This window comes from Etheostoma cragini, chromosome 9 (assembly GCF_013103735.1).
Source record: "Etheostoma cragini isolate CJK2018 chromosome 9, CSU_Ecrag_1.0, whole genome shotgun sequence".
Lineage (NCBI taxonomy): Eukaryota > Metazoa > Chordata > Actinopteri > Perciformes > Percidae > Etheostoma > Etheostoma cragini.
Genome location: NC_048415.1, coordinates 10,875,931 through 10,900,352, shown reverse-complemented (window position 1 = coordinate 10,900,352; position 24,422 = coordinate 10,875,931). Strand labels below are relative to the sequence as shown.

At 39.1% G+C, this 24,422-nt stretch overlaps 2 protein-coding genes, 1 long non-coding RNA gene and 4 other non-coding genes across 10 annotated transcripts in view; 1 reads left to right on the top strand and 6 right to left on the bottom strand.

The window, feature by feature from the left end:
* LOC117950501 overlaps positions 1 to 24,422 on the top strand; it is a 786,205-nt gene that overhangs the window by 658,816 nt on the left and 102,967 nt on the right. The window lies entirely within an intron of this gene.
* Positions 556 to 8,866, bottom strand: ncl (nucleolin). Of its 4 annotated transcripts, none has more exons than XM_034881594.1 (16): positions 8,658 to 8,866; positions 7,416 to 7,511; positions 7,167 to 7,275; positions 6,832 to 6,948; positions 6,241 to 6,477; positions 5,905 to 6,027; positions 5,615 to 5,698; positions 5,314 to 5,437; positions 4,815 to 4,951; positions 4,275 to 4,401; positions 3,808 to 3,944; positions 3,038 to 3,167; positions 2,511 to 2,650; positions 2,164 to 2,290; positions 1,518 to 1,813; positions 556 to 1,319 (listed from the first exon to the last, which is right to left on the bottom strand). In XM_034881594.1, exons 1-16 carry the CDS (start codon positions 8,673 to 8,675, stop codon positions 1,255 to 1,257), a joined length of 2,067 nt encoding a protein of 688 aa, XP_034737485.1. In that variant the 5' UTR covers positions 8,676 to 8,866; the 3' UTR covers positions 556 to 1,254. The 4 variants fall into 4 exon arrangements, with proteins under 4 accessions (XP_034737485.1, XP_034737488.1, XP_034737486.1 ...); XM_034881597.1 differs by having other exon boundaries at positions 6,241 to 6,252; XM_034881595.1 differs by having other exon boundaries at positions 6,241 to 6,478; positions 6,839 to 6,948.
* On the bottom strand, positions 2,798 to 2,931 carry LOC117951144. The gene has a single exon (XR_004658070.1). It is a non-coding gene; the product is annotated as a small nucleolar RNA SNORA75 (small nucleolar RNA).
* LOC117951154 lies at positions 3,307 to 3,443 on the bottom strand. The gene has a single exon (XR_004658080.1). It is a non-coding gene; the product is annotated as a small nucleolar RNA SNORA57 (small nucleolar RNA).
* On the bottom strand, positions 4,572 to 4,708 carry LOC117951153. The gene has a single exon (XR_004658079.1). It is a non-coding gene; the product is annotated as a small nucleolar RNA SNORA57 (small nucleolar RNA).
* LOC117951152 lies at positions 6,585 to 6,721 on the bottom strand. The gene has a single exon (XR_004658078.1). It is a non-coding gene; the product is annotated as a small nucleolar RNA SNORA57 (small nucleolar RNA).
* On the bottom strand, positions 13,540 to 16,759 carry nppc (natriuretic peptide C). Its single transcript, XM_034881607.1, has 3 exons — positions 16,538 to 16,759; positions 15,147 to 15,440; positions 13,540 to 13,594 (listed from the first exon to the last, which is right to left on the bottom strand). Exons 1-2 carry the CDS (start codon positions 16,628 to 16,630, stop codon positions 15,168 to 15,170), a joined length of 366 nt encoding a protein of 121 aa, XP_034737498.1. The 5' UTR covers positions 16,631 to 16,759; the 3' UTR covers positions 13,540 to 13,594; positions 15,147 to 15,167.

Here is a 24,422-nt window from a genome sequence, read left to right as displayed (position 1 = left end):
AGAGTCCCTTGCATGCTTAATGGTTTGAGTGCAACAAGTCTGTGGGGAGTTTAGGTCAAGATAGAAGCCTTCAGTTTGGGCAAAGTTCCAATAATTTTTTCCCCCAATTCGGCATCATATTACTCAGGAGGTAATTTCCCCATTTAAAGAACAGACCCTGAAAAGCTGTTAATACACTAAATGGCTACCTGACAGACACTGCCACCTTGTGGAGCAAATGGGCTCATCACCCAGCTTTTAACAGTCTAACAAATAAGACCTTCCATCCATTTATGAATATATCACTTACAGTTTTCAAATTTTTTTTTCCAACAGCTTCTTAATGCAGTACAAGCACCATAAATTCTCCATAATTACTGGAGTTGAACAAACAACAGTTAGTCCTGACAAACGCTTTCAGTTTCATTAAGGTAGAATTGATGCCAGAGATGGTGTATTGCATGAGATGCAGTTTGCTGTAGCGGCTTCCATTCTGACTAGCATTTCAAGCCTCTAGGAACCTTGCTGATACTCATTTGATCCTTCAGATTCACATGGATGCAATTAGGCCAGACATTTAAAAATCAACACCTACCTAAGGTTTTATTTAATCACGTGAAAATCTTTTCTCAGACGGGGAATTTTTTTTGTCAATGCACTACAAATATTTTATGTTACATAGAGAAGAGGTATGTCATCCTCTTGACACTGACTGTGCCCCATCAAACAAACATGACAGAACATCTTTGCCATTTCCTTAACACCCAACTCTCAGAGCACTGACTCAAATCATCTATCAAAATATGTTTTTCACATTACAGTAAAACTTGGCAGATAAAGCAAACTAAATGACAAAGTAAAAACAAAAACCATATGGATACAAGTGTAAATTTTTTTTTTACAAAAAAGGTAAAATGAAATCATACAAACTGTTTAAATTTACACAATGCATCTGACAGACAAGCGTATTTTAATACAGCGAACTTGTTTGCCAGACCCGTTCCATTTTACTCCTTCAGAAAAGAAAGTAAACTAATGAGGGTGAGAGGGACAGGTCTGCATTTGGGACATTCAGTACTCACAAAGCACTTCAGCTGAGAAGGTCAAAAGTGCCATTCTGGCACACAAGGATGGGGAAGGTTTGAGGGGTCTAAATAAAGGGCTAAAATGCCCATTAACAGTTAAATATATATCAATGACGCTTTCTGGAATGTCCAAAAGCTCTGAAAAGTGATGAAACCAGAGTCCATTCAAAAAGTAAAATAGACTAAGGATTTAGTCATCAAACTTGATTTTCTTCCCCTGGGGCTTGGCTCCAAATCCACCGCCACCTCTTCCACCTGAAATAAAAACAACGGCAAATTAGTTCGCTGGCCAGCATCTTTAAGGTAAACTCCAAAAATTAAGTTATGTGGGACAACATCAGCTCCTTAACTTAAACATTTTCTGATTATGAAAACTCAGATTGCTTGTCACCACTTTTCAAAAAAAAAAAAAAAAAAAACATTAGCTGCTTAGACATTAGGCAGGTGGTTTACCGCCAAAGCCACCACGTCCGCGTCCACCTCCACGGGGGCCTCCCCGTCCTCTGCCGCCACCACCTCTGCCGCCGAATCCACCTCCAAATCCACCTCCATAACCGCCACGGCCTCCTCTGCCACCGCCACGGCCGCCAAATCCACCACCACCACCACCTCGACCTCCACGGAAGCCGCCTTCACCCTTGGGCTTGGCATAGTCCAGGGTCACCTTGCTGCCATCTATTTCGCCTTCCTCCATGGCCTCCTTGGCTGCCTTGCAGTCGTCCTCGTTGTGAAAGTCCACAAAGCCGAAGCTGCAGGGGAAGGCAGAAGAAAAGGGCTCAGTTATACTTTACTTACACGGTAACATGGATGAATTGATTTGGCATTAGAACAGGAATTTTTCCTAACAGCTAAAATTATACATTAAATCAAAAGCGATCGGTTTAAATAATCAGATCAAATTAGAAAACCAATTTAATACTTCCTAATAAAGTATGACTGCATTTCCCAATTCTAGAAGTTGAGGTCACACATTGTGTTGCTTCAAATCAGACATGGGCAACACTCACTTCTCATGCAAACGCGTACACTGCTGACAGAGAGGCGCTCACAAGTCGAGTCAACAGCCAAAGGGAAAATACTTACAATTATACAAACTTACCATTTTGATGAGCCCGTTTCTCTGTCTGTGACTATCCTGGCTGCGGCAGCGCCCTCAAATGCATCCTTGAGGGTCTGATCTGTTGTGTCCTCAGAGAGACCCTTCACAAAGAGGGTTTTTGTTGGACCTGGTAGCAAAAAAAGCCATCATTGAAACTATGTTTTTTTCAGATCGGGACTCGACTTTCTCTATTGTAATCTCCATTGTAATAGTCAGTTTCAGGGGGTCCGATTTTTCTCACATCTAGCCATGGTGACAAAATTATGCTACCACTTTCTTTTAAATTGATTTGGGATAATAGCTGAACAGAGAAATTAGATCTACCATGACAAAGTTTGTAGACCTACCCGAGTTTCCTCTGCCCCCATCCCTGCCGCTGTTCTGGCTGTACTCCAGTCGGATCGACCGGCCTTCAATATCTGTGTTGTTGAGGTTTTCCAGAGCGTCCTTGGCATCCTCTGTGCTCTCAAACTCTACAAATGCAAAACTAAGAAAAAATGTATAACATTAGTCAAGGTAATGCAAAAGCAATGCTTAAGGAGGGGGGCTTAGAGGTAACTAAGTCTTTACTCTTGTTTAACAAACTAGTTGTTACAATGTCACCCCCCACCCAAATTAAGATTACTCAATTTATACTTGTTGCACAAAAGACATAGGCAACACCCATATGAGAGTGGAGTGAGCCTGTTCTAATTGTACATTGACTCTGCTTCTCGTGCGAATCCATGCATAATCATGGGTAAGATTAAGAGGAGCTCATGAGAAGGTCTAGCCGTTTAAGATGTGATGCTAGTTTTAAAGACGGAAAATGAGAATCCGAAAGATAGTAAATTCTCCTTTGTTCCATCAATACAGCATCATTACAGCCACTTACCCTTTGGGTCTGCCATCTCTCTGTGGAATCCTAATAGAGACTGCCTTCTCAAATGTGGATTGTAGAGCTTCCTCTGTGGCAGTGAAGGCCAGATTGTTCACCACCAGTGTTTTACTGGCTGCTGCTGATGCTACAAGGATGAAAAGAAATCAGACCGGTGAGACAAAAAAGTAAGAACCAACGCACACCTGAGAATCATTAATTTCAGCAAGAAGGTAAGTGTATGGTAATTCATTTTGAGAAACTCACTAAAAGCTATAAAAACACATGAATGTAACAGCGATTGAGGATAGAACCGGCAGACATTAAACACACCGGTACCGAAGACATAGCGCTGCATTTCCTTTTCCTCCGTACATTACAAACATGAGTACTGGATAACCACATGCATGCCAAGAAATGGAGAGTGTTTTCTGAGAAAATTCACCTTGCCAAAGATGACTGCTTGGAACATCCCAGTTTTTACTTTCATTAACATACATAGATAGATAGCGAGACCGGTAAGACGAATGCTACGATGGAGAGGCAATTATTGGGTGTAATGTTGGCATCATTACCAGTCACCAAGACCGACAGCTTTCCCTTTTATTTAAGATACATAACCGCAGTGACATGCGATTACATGTACAACATGGAATAGAACTTTATAATTAAAAGAATCCATATATCCCTTCTATGGTATTTGGGGTGGGGACAAAAAGAGATAAATACCTCATCATCACAAGACAGAATCTACCAAAGCTAGCTTTACAAGATGTCTGGGGAATTACCTCCCACCATGGACCCTTTCTGGCTCTTGTCGCCAACGTAGTCGACCATTATGGACCGTCCCTGTACGTCGGCTCCCTGAGCCTCTTCCAGCATCTTCTCCGCTTCAGCTTCAGTTTTGAACTCTATGTAGGCAATGCTGTAAGGCAAAGGAGAAAGAGTTTACTTGTCTAGAACGAAAGTATAGTTTAGACCAAAACCAACCAAAATGCTGGTCAACTGTATATTGATAGCCCGTTTGAGTACTAGGAAACAAACTAGACACTTGAATGCTTTAAAATGGTTAAAGCTCCTACAATTTGACGGTAACTGACAAACTACAGACAATGGCTAAGTCATTTCAAGAATTCATCCAAGGTTAGCTTGTAGGAGTCACAGATCCCTCGTGTTCCTTATTTTCTCTAGCAACATCACCTGGACTAAGAAAATTAGCTTACAAGTTCTCCATTTAGCGCTGGCTTGTTCTTACCCTCTGTTTGAACCGTTCTGGCCTGGAGGTAACCGGACATCAACAGCAGCTTCAAAGACTTCCTTCAGGTCATCAGCCGTTGCAGAGAAGGGAAGGTTTTTCACAAACAGTGTCCGTGCATCCCGCTCTGTGGGATAAAAATCAATGTCAGTATTGGGACTACCATTTCCCCCTTAATTTGCTGAGAAATCTTTAGACCGCCAAAGTTTGACTCCACTAGACCCAACACACCAGAGAATCATTAATTTCAGCAAGATGTAATTCATTTTAAGAAACTTAGTAAAAGCTATAAAAAGACATTGTAACAGCGATTGAGGATAGAACCGGCAGACATTAAACACACCGGTACCGAAGACATAGCGCTGCATTTACTTTTCCTTCGTACATTACACACATGAGTACTGGATAACCACATGCATGCCAAGAAATGAAGGGTGTGTGAGTAATTTCTTAAAAATGTAAGAAGCAGACATTTTAAAACAGCCAAAAAGTTGACTGCTTGTTGACATACACTCCGATTGTAGCTATTAATTATTTTACCTTTCTTGCCCTCCTGTGAGCTGTCTTTGCTTCGGGCTCTGTCCAACTTCAACTCCTGACCCATGACCTTCTTGCCATTGAGCTCCAGTGCCTTCTGCATGTCTTCCTCAGATGCAAAATCCACATAACCAAATTTCCTGTTGAAGCAAGTCATACAAGAACCATTAGACATTCCAGCATCAAAACAGAAAAGATTCACAGAACTTGCTTAAAGTCAGGTTAAAACCAGTTACGTTGCATCAACATATCAAGTTCATCATTTTGGATGGTGGATACATTCTTAAGTTAGCAACATTAAAAATATCTAACAGCAAACTAGAGTATTCAAAATGTAACTGACTGCAACTCTTAAGCCAACATTCTTAGATGACATCCAGCAGCAATACTAGATTGTTATTTCAGTTTAGATATTCTTCAAACACCTCTGGGCATTGCAAAAAAGTACTGGACAGTATGTACAGCACTGGGGCTAAGATCGGCTTGGTTATTGATCGCTTACTTGGATCCACCCAATCGGACATCAGCAACCTCAAGGCCGTTCTTGGAGAAGAACTTTCTCAAGCCTTCCTTGATTTCTTCAAAGTCTTTGTTGGAGTTCAAGTTTCCAATAAATAGACAGAACCCTGGTGAATGGAAAGTACATTTTCATTTAGTTATGTACTGTGCCTTTTTTTTTATTATTCTTGCCAGGCAGATTCAGAGTAATAAAGGTGACATCACACATCAGTATTAAGTCCCTTGTTGATCATCATAATAAAATGTGTTGAAATTTGATTGACAGGTCAGTGGATTATTCTTACCGTCGCCTTCTGCCTTTGCTTTCTTGGCAGCAGGTGTGTCCTTCTTGCCCTCAGCCTTCCTCTTGGCAGGAGTCACTGGGGGTTCTGTAGAGACAAGTGTTGCAAAATCTTAAATGTAATGACAATGAATCAGCCAAGAGGAAGAATGTCTTCAACCGGTAGATGATGTTAAACTGTACTAAAGGCTTAAACATATTTCATTTGTTAATTTCATTTAAGAATTTGCTTAAGTGTAGGCTTTCATTTGACCATAGCCTAGTTTTTGCAGCCTTTTAATCATCAAAACTCACCCTCATCCTCATCATCGTCCTCCTCGTCGTCATCATCCTCCTCCTCCTCTGATTCTTCCTTGGCCTTGACCATGCCAGCTTTCTTTGCCTTAGCTGGAGCAGTGTCCATCTCCTCTTCAGAATCTGGAGAACCACAATTATTGTTAAGTTATATTAGTGGAAATGTCCAAAAGCGACCAAATTAAAACTACTGACAACCCGCATCAGATCCATATTAAAAGGTGACATCACACAAAATCAGTATTAAGTCCCTTATTGATCATCATATACTCTATGACTGCAGCTCAGTCAGTAATTCGAACAGCTTTGTCAATATAAAAAATAGTTTGTTCTAACCATCTTCATCATCTTCATCATCATCATCGTCAGACTCCTGTTTGGCAGCCTTTGCAGCTTGTTTGGCAGCTGGTTTAGCTGGAGTACCCTTTTTGGGAGGTGGGGCTTCTTCCTCTGAGTCATCATCCTCATCTTCATCAGAAGACTCCTTTGCAGGTTTAGCCTTCACTGGGGGCTTGGCAGCTGGTTTAGCTGGAGTAGCCTTCTTGGGTGGTGGGGTCTCTTCTTCAGATTCATCTAGGTGCAATACACAGAGGAGAATCATGAATTTTAGCAAAAAATGTGATCATGTATTGATAAAATATGTCTGTGCCAAACCCCTTTTAGACACAGTCAAAATCCAAGAATGTAACAGCGATTGAGGATAGAACCGGCAGACATTAAACACACCGGTACCGAAGACATAGCGCTGCATTTACTTTTCCTCCGTACATTACACACATGAGTACTGGATAACCACATGCATGCCAAGAAATGGAGGGTGTCCAAGTATTTTTTTCTTAAAATGCATTAGTATGTGAGCTGAAATTTAATCCAATACTACGGCAAACAGTTTCTTTGACATCATCAATATAATGCTGTAGGTCCTACCGTCGTCGTCGTCATCATCATCAGACTCTTCCTTTACAGGAACTGCTTTGGCTGGTGCAGGTTTAGCCTTTGCGGGGGTCTTTTTTGGTGGTGGGGTCTCCTCTTCAGATTCCTCCTCTGTAAGTTGATTAAAAGCACTTTTTTTTAAAAATCCAACACGACTTAGGATAAGCTCACATTTGTAGCAGGTGTGAATTACACAATTGCAATTACATTTTTTTATTTTAAAATTGTGCAATACAATCAAAAGCTCCAGAACAGACTAAATGGACCATGTGGTTAGCCTTTTGACATTCTTACATTCAATTAAAATGGGTGTGCGAAATATTACTTACCAGAATCGTCATCATCCTCACTTTCTGCTTTTTTGGCAGCAGCACCATTTTTCACGACTGGTGTAGCTTTCGCTGGTGTGGCTTTCTTCACCACTTTAGGGGGGGGAGCCTGGAATATAAAAATAGATAAATAAAAATAAATACTTACACTACATTTTTTTAACTTTGGTGTTCGGAAGCATCCTGTAATAATTTATATTGACTATCAAACTATTGACTTGATTATGACTTCAAACAAATATACAGTACCTCTTCCTCATCACTGCTGTCCTCCTCACTGGATTCCTCCACTTCTTTGGGGGGTGGAGGGGCTTTTTTCTTCTGTGTTGCTTGCTTGCTTGCTGCCTGCAAAAAAAAAAAAAAAAAAAAAACTTTGCTGTAACTCAAAACTGAGGTTTAGATAGATAGATATTTATTGATCCCAAGAAAACGGGAAATTACAGTGTTACAGCAGCACACAAAATATACATACAATATACATGAAATAATAATAATAGCTACAGAATTAAAAATAAAGTAAGGGGTATGGTACTCTGGGTCTACAACTTCAACATGCTTGGTAACATTATTGGTTAACCACCATGTGGAGCTTTAAAGTTAAGCCACACCGTCGCGAAAATTGATGATTTAATTACTGTACCAAATACATTCATTTGTGTAGGAAAAATATGAGCCACGTTTAGTGTCTGGGCGGTAATCTGGTTTCTCGGTTTTGGTTGTTCACCTCGTGTGTCTCGGAGCAGGCGCACAAACCACGTGGAGCTCAGGAGGGCGGTCTGCTAGCATGTTAGCTACATTTATTTTTGCAGTTTGTAAACGGGGTTCTAAACCGCATGCTAAGCAGATAAAGAAGAAGGCTGTAGGAAGAAATGCAACAACCTTTAATTTAAACCGTTAAGATCAGAAAGAAAAGACAACTCGGTGAACCGTATATTTATGTAGTAAGCACACAATTACGAAATAAACTCCGGCTTTGCATTCGGACTTTCAACCGCAATGTTAACAATTTACTGCACGTTGACGTTAAAAATAGTTAATGCCATGTCTTTAAATAGTTCTCTAGTAAATGTTTGTATAAATTGGTAAACGTTTGTGGCCATTATTTAATCCGTCTATGCGTCGCTAAACTCCATGCTTATAATCGAGAAGGCGCATGAATGCCATCTTGAGTAGTGGGTTAAGCGTTAGCAGGCCAGAAAACCAACAGGAAGGCACAAACATGGCCGATCACGAACAAGAAGAAACCTTTAATACGTTTTCGATATCACCGTGCATTTTCGACCACTTACATCCTTTCAGAAACTGTGTAGCTAATTAATGAACGTAACGCTTTGGCTGCGAGATATGCGCAGATACATACCCCCGGTGTCAGCTCCGTTTTTCACACAAACGCAGCAACTTCTTCGTAAAGGCCTCATGCGTAGCACAACATAGCTTTTTTAATCAAACTCACACATTACAAACAATAAAATGGATGTCAGTTGGACTTACCTTTGCTAGTTTCACCATGGTGCTGTTGTGTGTTTCAATGAAACACAAGTAACTGGACGTTTGAAAACAATTTACGAAATAGCTAACGAATGCACGTGGATCAGCCTGCTCTGTGGGACATTGAACAGGAAAGACAGAGGAAACGAAGTCGCGCTCGTTACTCTCCTGCTCTGCGCGTTCACATCGACCCGCCCACACGACTGTTTCCACCAATTACAAGGGGGAACATTTGCACCGTGCCCGCGCCTCACCTACATCGTTTTTTTTATTAACTGTACCTATAAAAAATACGGTAAAAAAATAAACAAATGAATATACGAAATAAAAACATGAAATGGATAATCAGTTGTCCAAACGGGATTATGTTTTGAAAGTATGACATTAATTTATTATCTAGGTCATGTGTTTGGACAAACCGATACTTACCGCTAGAACGTCTTTACGTCCCATGCAGCTGTTTAAATGACCACGTGGCTTGGCCAGTTGCCATCACCGATCAAACACGTGTAGGAGGAAAGCTACGCTATACCTTCTGAATACAGTCACTGGTCTACACGATACTAAACCTTAAACCCCAGTAGGCTTGCACCAGTTGCTTAAAGCGGTACAGTCATGGCTGAGAACGTAACTTGATTAACTCAAGTCACTTAGTCTAATTTACAACTTTGAGGTAGCCTGCTACTAACAATAAGTTAATTATGCTATTTGCTCTATAGACTACATTGAATTTCCATGAAGTTGTGCCTACCTTGTTGATGTATGATTTTTACTTTTGGTACTTTAAGTAGCCTATATTTTGCTGATAATAGCCTACTCACAGTTTTACTACGTACTGTTCTGAAGGCAGGACCGTTACCTGTAGAGTATTTTCACACTCATTGGTAGGCTGTTTTACCTAAGTAACCTATCGTATCTGCATACTTCTTCCACTACTGAATTTGACCCATAAAGTATGATGCATTGTTAAATGTTAGCCTAATCTACTGAACAGTAGTAAAAAGGAGGTAAAAAAAGTCCCAGCTCGGCCACCAACAACAATCAAATCTGCTTTTTAATGCATCAGAAATAGAAATAACGTAAATGAGTAGCCTACTTTTACTTTTGGCAGTGTAGGTACATTTAGTTCACAATAGTGTATTTATGCTGGTGGTATTAGTGCTTTTACCCCAGCAAAACATCTTAATATGTTCTTCCTTCACTGATAAAAAAACAAACAAAAAACAAAACAAATGTGGACTACAGAATGGACAGCCATTAAGACAGGAGGATATATATATATATATATATATATATATATATATATATATATATATACAAACTGTAAGGTTGTATGTGTAAAAACTCCATCTGCTGAAGAAGATTAGATCATTCAATCTTCTTCAGCAGATGGAGTTTGCCCAATTGTCAAATTGAAGATTGCATCATCAGGGGAGGGGGGGAACACCAACAGTACATCTGAGTAATTAACCCTAAACACCACACAGAGGCAGCATTGCATTTTACATCCCTCACAGAGCAATAGGTATAGACACACTTTCCATTCCAACAGGCTTCTCTTTCATAGTACATATTACTGGAGTCCCACAGCCATCCCTCATTTATTAGTGAGGGGTATATAAGTTATTTGCTTTGTTTTATTATTTAGTCAAATTTGTTTTTTACTGAAAAGACAGGTTGAGGTTAATGGGGATTCAGGGGGACATTTGTTTGTGTACCATGTGAATTGTATTGATAAAGAAATTCGGGAGGTACAGCAAGTTTGATTTGGAAACATGTAGTCAACGTCCGTTGTGCGTTTCAGCATTCCAATCATCCAACATAAAAAATGTTAGGATTGAATTCCACCTGGCCGTTGAACACGTCTGGTTTAAAGTCCTCCCCCCTAACCTTCACGTGTTTATTAAATTGTTCTTGCTGTCTTAACAATAAACTATGCTAAATTTATGGAATGGACAAAGCTAATCTCTTGCATCTGTTAGTCACTGCTGTTTTGCAGGGATGGGTTCAATTGATTGAGTCCAACAAAGGTAAGAACATTTCTTAAAATGTCAATATTTTTTGTCAGTGTTTGCATCAATGCTAATGGAGTTAATTACTAAACACTCTTGTCTGCTGTTGTGAGTTTTTGACTTAATTAGTTCTTTGAAGTTTTAACAGGGTCAACGTGTAATACGCCAAAATACCAAATTCAGTAACAAGAGCTCTTTCATATTATTTCCGGGACTTATAGATATTGGTGCATTTGTTCAAGAAAAAAATTATATAGTTCCTTGAGTTATAAAGGACGTCTTCAAGCACTGTACCCATAACCTTACTATGAGTGTTCATAAAATAACACAAAATCTGCAGAAAGTACATTGTAGGCAAAACTCCAGCCCCAAATGCTTGAAAAACATGTTTCAGAACACTGATAAAGGTCAACAACAAAAATAAAATTGGGGTTATGAAAAATATAAAGATGTTTCGTTATGAATACCTCAAAAGAGATGTTTCACTGTGGTGTCAATGAATGAGTCTTTCCCTTTAATCCTATATAATATTTAGGTTTTGAGTTGTCATCAATTCATCTTATAAAATATGCAACCATTCAGAGCAATTGTCAGACTTCCTAGCTTCTTTGAGACTCCAGGATTTGCACTTTCACAGAAGGTTACTTATCTTTATACACTGGCCTTTGACGCAACTTTAATGGATGAAAGAGACAGAAAGAGACAGAGAGACAGAGTCACAGACATGTAACGAAGCTCACAAAGTGGAGCATTGGGTTTGACACAGTGGTGTTGATTAAGTTCCGTGGGGCCGCTGTATCCTGTTCTCTAGTCCCTTTATCCATGTTTAACAGGTGTTATCATGTTTTGCACACTGCTTCCTTTCTCAGTTTTTTTGTGACTGCGGTTTTTCCTGCAATTTGGACACCAACTATGGGAGGTGTGCGTGCGTGTGGGTGGGTGTGTGTTGCCTTTGTTTTTTTACAGTGTGAATGTGTGTGAATGTAGCACTTACCCTTTATTGTCACTGTTCTCTGTACAGTATTATTTTTTTCTTTTCAATTTATTACCTGATTGTGTGTTTGGATGGTTGTTTTTTGGCATATATTCAAAAAGGTTTGAATATATATCTAAAAAAGTATATCTAAAAATATATCTAAAAAAGTCTAACACAGTGGACACAAAGTCTCTCAACTGAGTCACTCAACCTTTACAAATGTAATATTTTTCATAGATGGGGTCCATTGTTTGATTGTGCAACAGGTGTCTCTCCGTTTCTTCTTCCTTTCCCTTAGCTCAATGCTTCCCTCTAGTGTGGGAGTATGTTTGTGCAAGTCATCTCTGTGAAAGTGCTTGTCATGAAGGGTAATAACTCTTTAAACACATTCAACACCAATGTTTGACTTGTTCCCCGAAAAGAATCAGAGCGTACAGATCTTCCTCTACGGCCTGTCTGGCTCTCAACTGCCTTCTGGGGGATTATGCTCTGGGACCGTGGAACAACCTGTCTGAGAAACCTCAATTCATTATCACGTTTTCCTCATAAACACACTTTTATGGACTTTCTTTTATATGTTTCCATCTTTTTTTTGTTGAATATTCACATATTTCTGTCCTTATTTGTACACTTTACTGTTCTCTTTTCATGCATTTCCCTTTGGAAAATATACTCTCCATATAAATAAAGATAGGCATTATTATTGCCATCATCATAAAACTGAAAACTATGAAAGTAAAGGCTTGAATTTCATCCAAGTTCTAATAGTTACTGCCAAAACATGAACACTTACTGCTTTAAAAATCTCTTCAGTTCCTCTGCCCCCTAAATCCACCCAAATGTATTCTTCAAATTGCATTGGATGATAAAACTCTGGCCGACAGGGAGAGCATGAACATGTCTGCCTTTAAATGCTTTGTCCCAATGACTTCTTTACAATTTAGGATGAACATGGTTGGTGATTTGGGAATTAAACGGCAGTAAAAAGTAATGTTATAGTTTAATTTTCTTTTGTCATATTTGTCTGTGTTTAACTCAGTAAGCAATTTTCAACTTGGCATTTAACTGTGTCTGTAGGGTATCTTATGTTGATAAAAGAAGCTTAGACATTTGCTCCTCACCAGCTGTAAAAGTTGCACTTAACAAAGGTAGGTCCTATGATGCCAATAATACATCTCCAAATCTGTGATTTGCAGGTCCCCTATTGGTGTGGAAAGTTGTATCACACTAGCTGCCAGCAAAACCTTTCAAAATCTCATCTGCATAGAAATGAGTGGTGGTTGACCTGATAACAAGGCAGCTTATAACTTAGCTCCTGACAAGCTGACATATCCAAGATACTACTCTCTCATTTGCAAGCCATGCAGAAAATGTTCATTCACTCAAATTTACAGACTTCCTTGAAACATAAAACCCTGAGAGGATATATGTAAGTGCACATGGAATGTTCTTTTTATCATATTTGAAAACATTTACAACTACTTGAGACAAAAGAAAAATGTTACAAACAGAATTGACCTGCAGTTTGCATCCATTTTCAAAATGTTACATAAATAAAACTCATATTTATAAATATCTCTTTTTATAAACATATAAATAGTTTTTTTTAAACATAAATACATTTATGCAGGGGAAGATGAAGTACGTGAATGTACAGCAGCAGCAGCAGCAACAATATACAGCTTTGCGGCTTGTAGTTTTTACACCATTGTCCGCCATCTTGTAGTTTGCATCTGTTGACCATTTGTATGGTATACACATCTTAATATATATACCTGCATATTTATTATATATTTATATGAGGGTTTTGTAGCATTGTCGTCTTAGTCTTTGTTTATGCTGGTCGTGTTGACTTTCGTACCGAAAATCTGTCGCTTGATGAGTTTTTCTTTTTTTCCTCCCTCAGGTGAGAACAAACTGAACCGTTGTCATCCAACCCTTCGTCCAGAGATCTAGAGAAAGAGAGGAAACAGGAAAGGTAAGGTTAGCCAGAGCATCCTCAATTCACACAGGTCCCTTTATTCAGTTTTCAGTTTTTAGAAATAATCCTTAATTACTTCTAATTTTGATCAACTGTATATTTGTGTAGTGTAAAGCCCTCTAGCCTGTCATCATGATTAAATCTCCAAATGTTTTTTTTGATTTTATGCTTTGTTTGCCTGTTGCCCCTGACTCTTAACCGTTTCACCTCAATGAACACTTATCTAACAGACTGCCACATTTACAATACATTGCAGCCCAAGGGAGAAAAGACAGGTGTCAGCTGATGAAACACACACACACACACACACACACACACACAAGTTAGTCACAAAATCACACTCCCTCATCAGGATTTCACAGTTTGTCACAACCGCAAAGAAGGCCTCAAGCCTCAGGACTAATTTTGCGTCCCCTTGCTTCCTCATTACTTCATTCAGCACCACATCCCCTTTGTCGGTTAGATAAAATTACTAACGGGTTTCCCAGAAAGATTCTTGCCACCGCAGGGTGCTGTGTTTTTATAATGTGTGTGAGTAAGCCTGTCTGCATCACTTCTTCCCATCTCCCTCCCTTTTGTGTTTTTTCTTTGACTTGATACATGTCACATGTTTTCTAGATAAAGCAGATGGAATCATTCATGATGATGTGTGTGAATACAAGAGTGGACTTCCTTCATACCCACTAGATTGTTTTCCATACATCACTTTAGGTCAGATTAAGTGGGTTTTCCTGCTGTCTTGTTAAGGGAGTTCATGTCTAAAGAAGGAACACTTCTTGAATACAGGCCAAGGTTTGATGATCTCACAAGTTTAAGACATCATGCTATCTTAATATCATCTCCAAGTATCGACACTTCCAACAATGAAGAGTCAGTCAGACAGCGGATGTTAATGACATTTATAGTGAAATGGGTTTTGCTTGATGGGATTTCTTACATCAAGATGATCTTTGACCCTAACTCTAAATTCATCACCTGACAGAACACAACGACGCATGGTCATCACTCTACACTGTATTGCTGCCACTCAGATGTGATGTTTATTCTAAACTGGCCTAACTGTGGATGCAAAGCACACACTGTCCAGCAACAATGACAATGAGGAAATTACTCAAAGAAAATCTTTTCTTTGTTTGTTCTGTCTTTCTGGCTTGCTTTCCTTAGTCCTTTCTGCAACTATACACATGAAGTACATTGGCTGAAACAGGAAGCCTTTCATCTGTCACTTAATGGAGTCCTTACCTGACCATTGACAAAAGAGAAAAGGTAAAAACGAATGCTTACCTTCTTTCTGTCCTCACATTATAAATAGTCTGTCCTTCTATCCGTTTTGACCACACTTCTATACACAGGACCATTGTCTTTGCTCTGTACCCCTTGTCTCGTTCTCTCCCCCCCACTATTCTTCCTTTTCTACACATCCTTTCTTCCTTTTGGTTCTCCTAATTCTGCGTATATGTCAGTATGTCAGGTCATAGTCAGTCTAAGTGTGAAGTGTGACCGTGACTTTGAAGAAAACTCACCATCACAGCGCTTATCCAACTCTAGCAACCCATGCCGCTGATGGTTCCTATCCTGTCCATCTTGTGTCCAAAGCAGCCACTCCGCGAAGTGGAACCCCCTTTCTTGTTTCCCGATTTGTGTCTCCTCGGTGCGGGTTGGTCGTTAAGGAGACGAGCCCACATCCCTCTGGCCTTGGTGTCCATGCGTAAATCTCGGAGTAACCGCATCCGAGAGCGCACATCGTCTAGTCGCCTCTCCCTCTCCTCTGACTCCAGAAACTCTGCCAGCTCCTCGCCGAGCAAGCTTCTAAGAGACTGCAACACAGATTGAAAAAAAAAATCCCTTGAGTAAACACGTTGTGCACGAGATATGCTTTGGATACAAATTAAATCTATCATCGCTGCCTCTTTAAGCAGATCAGTCGTTTGGATAATTGATTTGAAATTGCGAGGGGGGGGGGGGGGGGGGAACTCAACTTGGTGCGTATATAAACTCTTACAAACACCACGAGTATTCGCCAAGAGGGAAATTATAATCATTTTGTCAGTTTTACGCACATCCCTATAGGATCAAATTAGATGGATCGTGGTCCTGTCTATTACTACTACTACTACTACTACTACTACTACTACTACTACTACTACTACAACTTGTCCCACTGCTACAGTTATTCAATTTAAACCTTAAACCTCATCGATGTAGTTTGTTTCGTGAAAGGGTCATTGAGTTTCATTTTTACTCTTTCATTGTTTCAGCTCCCGCATTTCAGACCTTGGGCCTGCAGTGAAGGGTCATAAGACAGGTGCCTATAACCCACTCCTCTGGTCTGAAGGCAGGCTGTGGCATCCACTTGCAGCCATCCTACATTCTAGACATCTAAACTTATAACTAAAGCTTTTATTTCAAGTGATCATTTCTGGTGTTTCGGTGTTTTTCTACAGACAAATTCTATGCGTAATGGAGATTTTACGCACAAATCCGTTTAGTTTATTTTAGTTTAATTTTGTATAATTCCAAGTTGAAACGCAATATTTCAATCGTGTAAAGTAGCTTCTTATATTGATTGTATTTTTCTTGCAAGCGCTTGTCAAAATGACTTAATTTTGCGCTTAAATGCTAAAACTGACAAATGCTCGGGAGCAAAATTTGGGAGTTATAAAGTATAAAAGGGTTGATATTAAAGATGCTATCTCTTTATGAGATAAAGTCATGCAATCACAATTACTGGGATGTTTTAATTTCAGGGTGTGGAAAAAATGCCTTCCCTGAATTGCTAAGCATGACTAAAATGATATGAAATATAATGCGTAAAACAACAGTCATGAGCGCCTGGACCAGAGAAAAGCTGTTCACCTCTGAAACAGCATTAAGCTAAGTTATTAGTAATAGAATATACGTGACTTCCTCTTACCTTCTGTTGCGTCTGAGATAAAGGTTTTGCCCCCATCCTTACTGAAAGCAGGGTGACCATAAGTCCACACGCTACCAAGTACGACAAGTTCATTTTGACAAGTCTTGTATTCTTTAAGGGATTCCTCTGCGCTGAAGTTCAGAAAGAGGGACGATAGCAGCAGCCAATCAGCTGTTGAACATAAGAGTCTTCAGTCCGTCCTTTACTCCAAAGCTTCTCAAGTGCTCTTCTAACTCTGTGTATTGGTTCTCACCGCTTTATAGCCAGCCCGTGGTGATGTCATGATAACCTGCGTAATGGTCCTACTACCTCGCCAACACTCTGTTTTCTCTACCTCCTCCTAGCACGTCATGCCAGCGATGAATTAAATGATAAAAGCTCCGGTCATCGGTGATTTGGGGGAAATGAGATAGGCTATGAGTTATCAAAATGCCTCAAAGCATTTTTTTTACTTTTTTTTAACTTTTAGACCTCTGGCTGAGATGCAGCGGTTGAAATCGAAGGGGGTTTCAAAGGCTGCGCGTAAAGCGATGAAGAGCGACATTGGCAGAGGAATGACTTCTAAGATGCCAGCCGCTCAATCCCATATCATACTGTGAGAATGTGAATGACATATTTTCTTTACAGGATAAGTGGTAATTAAAATTCCCTCACTGGAAATAAATATTTTCTCTTCTTGTCAGAATTGGAATTATATGGTCAAGTGTGAATTGTCATTTGCCAAACAAACACTAAAACAAGTGAAATCGCACTCGAAACACGTACTGTAGATATGTCTGCGGAAGTTTTTGGTCTGACACAAATGATCAGATCGTGTTTCAGTTTTAAGTATCTGTGCGCAAAGAGCTCACTGTGAATTTGACTTTACGTAGAGAGATGACATCTGTCACCATGGGACATTCAATATGAAATTGATCTGATGGTTCATGCAATAGAAATGATTTACAATAAGAAGTGAGCCTCATATTTGAAGGAATTATTAATGTGTCTTGATGTGAATGACGTGCGCAGATTAACAGTTCACGATTCGCATTAGTTCATGTGAGTTGTGGATTTGTAGACGTGTGGGTATTTTACAGAATATATGTTGCCAATTTACCATATTGCTGATTTCTTTTGTCCTTACTGCACACTATAAGTCCAGCAATCATTCCTGAATTACTTTAATGCTAAACGATCTCTCCAAAAAGGAAGATATGTTGTTTTAAGCGGACACCCTCAACGAACAGAAATAATGTAGTAAAGTAATGTACAGACAAAAAAACAATTTGATATGTAGAGGTGGTTTTACCACCGTAAAGCCAAGAAAAAAGCTGAACCCGAAAGAACCATCTTTTAATCCAGTTTTGTGCTTGATGATTGCCTGATGACATTTAATAGCATTTCCTGTCTGATCGTAAGAGAGGCATTGCCTGTTGACTTATCTATTAATTTGAGATGGAATGTTATAATTTCATTCCATTTTTAAATGCTTGACTAATGAATGCACGGATGGTCTAGAAAAGCCACATGTTAAAATGAATTACAGTTGGCACATCACTCAATCAGTGTCCAGAGAATGACATAAAATGGAAAAGACTTGAACTTAACTAGTTAGCCCGCAGACGGGTGGTTTCACACAGTTTTAGAAATATGCGCATTTAAGGTGAAGATGAAAAGTCAATAAAAAAATATATTTTTTGCAGTGTGGAATAATTCTGGAGCAGTCTGTGTGTTCAGAGCAGGCAGCACCATCTGTTTTGGAACACAGAGTGGCAGTATTTGCTGTGCCGAAAAGGGAATATCCCTGGTTGTAAGTTATTTACTGGATCAATACCATGCTGTGAAGATAACTCAATATTCACAGCCTATCAGGAGTAGGCCTACACGGAAATCCCAATAAGACTGTGCAGAGCAGATTAGGCAACGTGATTAAAGAATATCAATACGTCCCTGATTTTATCTGGATTTTTCATAATTATCTATTGACCAGCCTCAAAATGTGCATAGGAGGTGTGTTGGATTTGTATTGAATTGAGTAGCAAAGGTGATGTTTGGCTGAGTTTCTCTCTTTGGTTGCACACCAGGGCTCACTATCCGTTAGCTGCCTGTCCCCTGAACGCATTGTAAAAAAAAAAACTTCTGTAGACGGTCCAGCCTGTAACTGACAAAAATCAGTTTTTTGAGTCATATGCATTGTGGAAGTCTGCTGTGGTGATGGCTCAACCAATTCCTTGTTGTCAGTTATAGGCTTGGACAGTGTTCGTCATGTTTCGTGGTGCGGGTTGGCACAGTTTGTTTGTGGAGCCTGGGCTGTCTACAGAGGCCATGTTTTTTTCTTCCTTTTTTTCTTTTTTGAAGTGTGTTCAGGGGACAGGCAGCTAGCGGAGAGTGACACGTGACATTCCTTAGAGCACATTTAAGTTTGAGTTTTAGTGCCTGGCACCGTTTCCTTCTGTTTCTGCTCAATCATGATGATTATCATTACTCATATTAACTACCCAGTTGTTCTTCTATTTGTTACTGTATGCTCCGGTATAGGTAGACACATTGCTGGGCAGAATTTTCCCAGGAAAGAGCAACCAGACACTCCAACAACAGACCGTAAACCTCTTGTGAACTCGGAAACACTATTGTGTTACATCAATATGCAACAGTATGTAGCAAAGCAAGGATTTACTGATATGAATATATTGCAGAGTTTTAATACAAATGATTGTGTGAGGAAAATGTAACTTTCAAAAACTGCATAAACGTGTATGTCTGTAAGCACAAAAGGGTTCACTTCAGCAGATTAGAGGTGCATTTATTGATTCAAGGAATGTTGACTGAACATGCATACCCTTGTTTTTCCTGCGCTTTGCCGTCTTAACACGGCACGGAGGCACATGTAAGCAGTCCTCTACCTGAGCTTCACCTGGGAAGTTTCAGGGTAATGTGCCTTGCTCCAGGGAACTTTGACAATCAGTTATGAACATTTTCATTTTTTCTTTGCCAGATGCTCCCAATGATCTGGGATTTTAACTAGAAGCTATTGTACCTATTGATCAAAGTGATCCTAATTGTGATTCAACAGATGCCATAAAGATTTTGATGGCTATTGTTTTCTGCCAAAACCGACTGCAATCAAGTGAAAGCTGCTGGTGGAAAGTCAAATGAGAGTGGGCATAGTAATCACTTCTTAATGGGCAACTAAATCAACTAAACTAAACTAAGCGTGCTACCAACTTTGCTTCATGAAAGAAAAAAACATAAAACACTATTTAAAGACAACTGTTTCCTCACTGCAACGACAATACTTTCACTCACACATCATTACTGTTGAGCAAAACGTTTTGCCGCATGATTTATCAGATTTATTTCTTTATTGTTAATTAACAAGGATGCGTAGATGGAAATTTAGTATCTTCCTCAATTACACTGCTGTTATTGGAATCAAACTTGTGACGTTTTTTTTTACCTACAAGTCTCTTGCAATGCACAGAACCTGCATTTGGAAGCCTTGCTCTTTCGTTCAAGAATATAATGTGAAAATGGAAAGTTTGTCACATTGTCACCACAATATATCCTTGTACATTTAATGCACTTACTGACGCTCATACTGCCCTGTCATCAAGTTTTTGTTTTTCCAAGAATGACAGTCTCCCTGCTCTTTGAGCGGCTTTTTCTGGCAATGGGGGGTCACAATGCCAGCTATCAGGAGAGATGCTTTTGTTCCCCATACTTAAGATGAAAGGAAGTTTCATTGAGTTCATACCATGAACTAATTGAGGGTTGCCCCTTTCAGCAACTCCAGCTGGAAAAAACAGATCACTCTCTGCAGTGAGGGTCTCACAGAGGAGTCACTTAATATCTTAACTTAGCTGCAGTCAACTTTACTTTCACAACAACGGGGAACTGTTAAACTCTGTTGACCCTGTGTCTGTGATGACTTCTCTGGTTTTTGCACAACATTTTTCTCTTATTGCCAATTCCTTTATTTTGAATTTTAACAAGTGAGTGACACATTCTTTCTCAAAGCCTCAAGTGTTGTGTCACAAGTTTGTCTTTTTTTGTATTGTTTAACAATGTTACATACTTTTCCATATGACATCACACGGGTTACTGAGAGCACCTACTTTGCTGTACTTTTGTTCCCCCATTTCTCGCTCTGTCTTTGGAGTAAATTCTTATCCGCTTAATTTTCAATAAATCTTTTAGCTTTCATGTGGCTGAAAAACAATCAGGAAGCTATACAAACCAGCGAAGGGGACATGTGTTGCAAACGCCTTAGCAGTGAGTGTCTATGCCAGGATTGAGTGTCTTGGTTCCTCCTCTGGGGTTTGTGTAAGACAAACTACAAGGCTGTTACAGTCCTATAAATAACGATTTTATTGCATGGGGAATTTTAATGCTTTTTACACAAGTGCTCTGAAGGCTTTCACATGTGCCAACAACAGGCTTGCCTTCAATGGCAAGATAATTGATAGTTAAGACTCCTGTCTACACACATAGCAGGGTCAAGAAGGTTAGGAAGTTGGTTTTGCCTCTTAATCTGATGTTTTGTTGCATTATTGTATTATTTTTTATGTGGCATATTTAATAAACTATGACATTTTTAAGAGTTTTTTTGTATGGATCAACATTATTGCACATCTTAATTTTATGTTTTGTAAGAGTTACAAATGTAAAGGTTTCATGAAGCAAAAATAAATTTATCTGGATCTCTCTGTTGTAAATGTTACAGATCTTCAGTTGTGCATTTGTCAGCATCATCCTGTACATTCAAACCCACAGATTTTTCTTTGCACTATATTTCCACAGGAAATCTACACAGTTAAATAGCTGTTCCTGTAGCAAATCAGAGAGCAGTGACACATAAACTCCATAGATCCAATGAAGATCTCTACATTTCTGCACAGAAATGTAAAATAAGAATATATATATATATATATATATATATATATATATATATATATATATATATATATATATATATATATATATATATATATATGAATTCAATCTGTTGTGCAGATATATTGAAAAAGTGTAGGTGTTTTTTTCACTTCATCTAACCTTGTTTATATGTGTAAATCTTACAATAGCGTGTAAATAACACACCCTATTTTTGCTGCAAACATGTTTATTTCAGTTTTCTCTTTCATTTTTAGTATCTGGTGTTTGATTTAAGTTATGTTACATCACGTATCACAACCCAAGCTTGTTTCCATGTTATGGAGATCAGGCCCAGGTCCTCTCTCTGCAGCAAACCAGTCCTTGAACTCATTTTAGATAAAAAGTAAAAAATAAAAACAACCTGTTATAATATTGTGATTGCCAGTGACCCCCAACAAACAAGAAAGGATGCCTGCAGATTTTACGTAGAAAGCTGGAATCCCTCCAAAATATTGCTCAGCGTTGGTCATGCATGAAGCCAAAAGACAACACAAAGGACGACAAACCCACAAGTGGAATATACTTGTATGAACAACAGAGTTTTATTGCCCTTTCCAAAGCATGCACTTGTGTTTTTACTTTATTGTAATTCCATAACCAAAATATACTTGTAATTTTTGAGCGGACACCGAGATGACTAAAAGGCGGAAAAGTTCAGTCATCTACAAATAATTCAAATTGTCTGTGAGATTTCTCTCATTATATCACAGCCATATTGCACTTTAAAACTGTGGGCAAATTCCAAGCACGCCAACTTTTTAGATCTCTAAAAAGGTGAAGTGAACCAAAAAATCTTCTGTTCCGTCTGTTCCCTGTGAAATTTTTAAAATAGAAAATATTGCACTACTTTTAACTGCATGACACTGCTGACCATTCAGTCTCCTGTATTATTCAACTCTTGCGCCAACAATACTCCACAGATTTTTTTCCCGTGGATAATCTTTTGCTCTCATAGCATATTGCCTCAGTCGGAAAAACATTTCAATCTGGGGGCACGAGGAAAGAACATATGAAAGACGCTCTTAGATCAAAAACTATTCTTGCACAGATATTTTGTTTTCTTGACCACAAGATGCTGTCTGGGTTTTACTTTACTGGGTTTGTGTTTAGCAGTTGAAATGACTGTATAACTGCACATGAACAAATTGCTAAGATCACCAAACACTGGGCCAATGATATCAGTGTGACAGCATGTTTCTCCTAAGGCATCATTTCAAAAAATAGCTACAATCATAATACTTATTCATTATGTAAAACTAACTTTAAATCGCCCCCATTATTATTGATGTCACTGCCAATGTTACCAATATTATTAAAATCATAAAAGTGAATAATATGCAGACTGTTTTTAGAGCATTTATTTCAGTGTTCACAGCATCACCACACATACTTGGTGGCAGAAATGTTTTTTCTAAGCCACTCTAACACTGGTGTGTTTCAAACCATGTGGAAAATGTGTGTTTGGGGTTTGGATAGCACAAGCTGTGACAAAACCACATGGAAACAGGACATTTAATCGCAAATATATAGTCTTGAATCACGGTTTCAAATAATTTGTCTGTAAATGAAGTCCTATTGCTAGACAAATGCCACTGCACAAAAACACTCCAACACACTGTTTCCCTAATTATTTCTTTTTATTTGAAAACAGTATTTCCCCAATATGTAATTCATGGGCAATTGCTTTTAAAACTTAAAATGAGTCACAAGGATGTAAAATATGTCATTCATGGTTTTGAAAGTATTAACAGCCATATTTTCTGTTCTCTACAGAATGACTTGCTGCTGCTGTAGCCTACACAACTAAAAAACAATTCCATTGGTCCTTTAGTAAGTGGTGTAGATGAGGGTACATACAAGTATGGTAATATATGCACTGTGTAGTATACGTTAGAATATTCCATTGCCATTACAGTTTGTGCACAGCATCATTTCAGTGGTGCTCATTTTAACCATTGTTGAGTCGCCTACTGACAGAGGTCTGAAATGAAGACACTTGTTTAAAGAAAGGCCATGCCCCACATTATGTGGTACAAAAGTGAGTTTAGTCACTTCTCAAGCATCCATTGATACATATCCCCGCACAACACAATGGTCCTCATATATATAATGTGCATATGACTAGAAACAGGTGTTCTGTTTCCAGGTTCCTACGCAAAGAAAGGCATTTATCAATTTGAACATGAGCGTAGGCGTCTGGTCTGAACTTGTGTGCGCAAGTTTTCGAGTCAATGTGGACTTGCAGGAGAAGGAGAAATCACCACTTGTTCACTTATCGACAATGGAAGATCTGACTCGTTTAGAAGACTTCTATGAGCTGAGCAACAGTGCACACGTACACACACGGGCCACAGTGGAACACCAGAAAAAGTCTGAAACATTGTTTTAGCCTGTGGGTTCTGCATAACATCGTGCAGGGAAACACGGTGCCATGAATGTAGTGATGGAACTGCTGACCCGATGCCCAGAAAGCAGGGTCCAGCACAGCCCCAACGATGGGCTATACCAACGAAACAGGATATTACTCCTTGCTTTCAGAAGGTGTAGTGTCATGTTTGGCAATGATATTCAGTACAGGAAACATAACGATGCACAACATTTTTATTTACTCTTCAGGTTTTCATTTGTCTTTTAAAGTGTCGTTGATGGGCACGAGTAAACGATTTCTTTCTGCCATTGACCGACATATTTCTGCTTGTTTTTCCAGCCCCAGAGCTGGGTGATGGTCCAGCCCGGGGGGGAGGAGGACACTCGCTCTCCCTCACAGTTTACGGTTGCCTGGCTCTGACTCATGAAAAAACATTAGTAAAATAAAAAAACAACACTGCATAAACTCTGCTACTGTGTTTATTTAAATTTAGGTTCACCTACATGTAGGCCTAAGAGTGCAATATAAGCCTGTATATTACTATTAGGACTAAAGCATACGTATGTCAAGGATGTATAAATTAAATAAACTTCAGCTGGA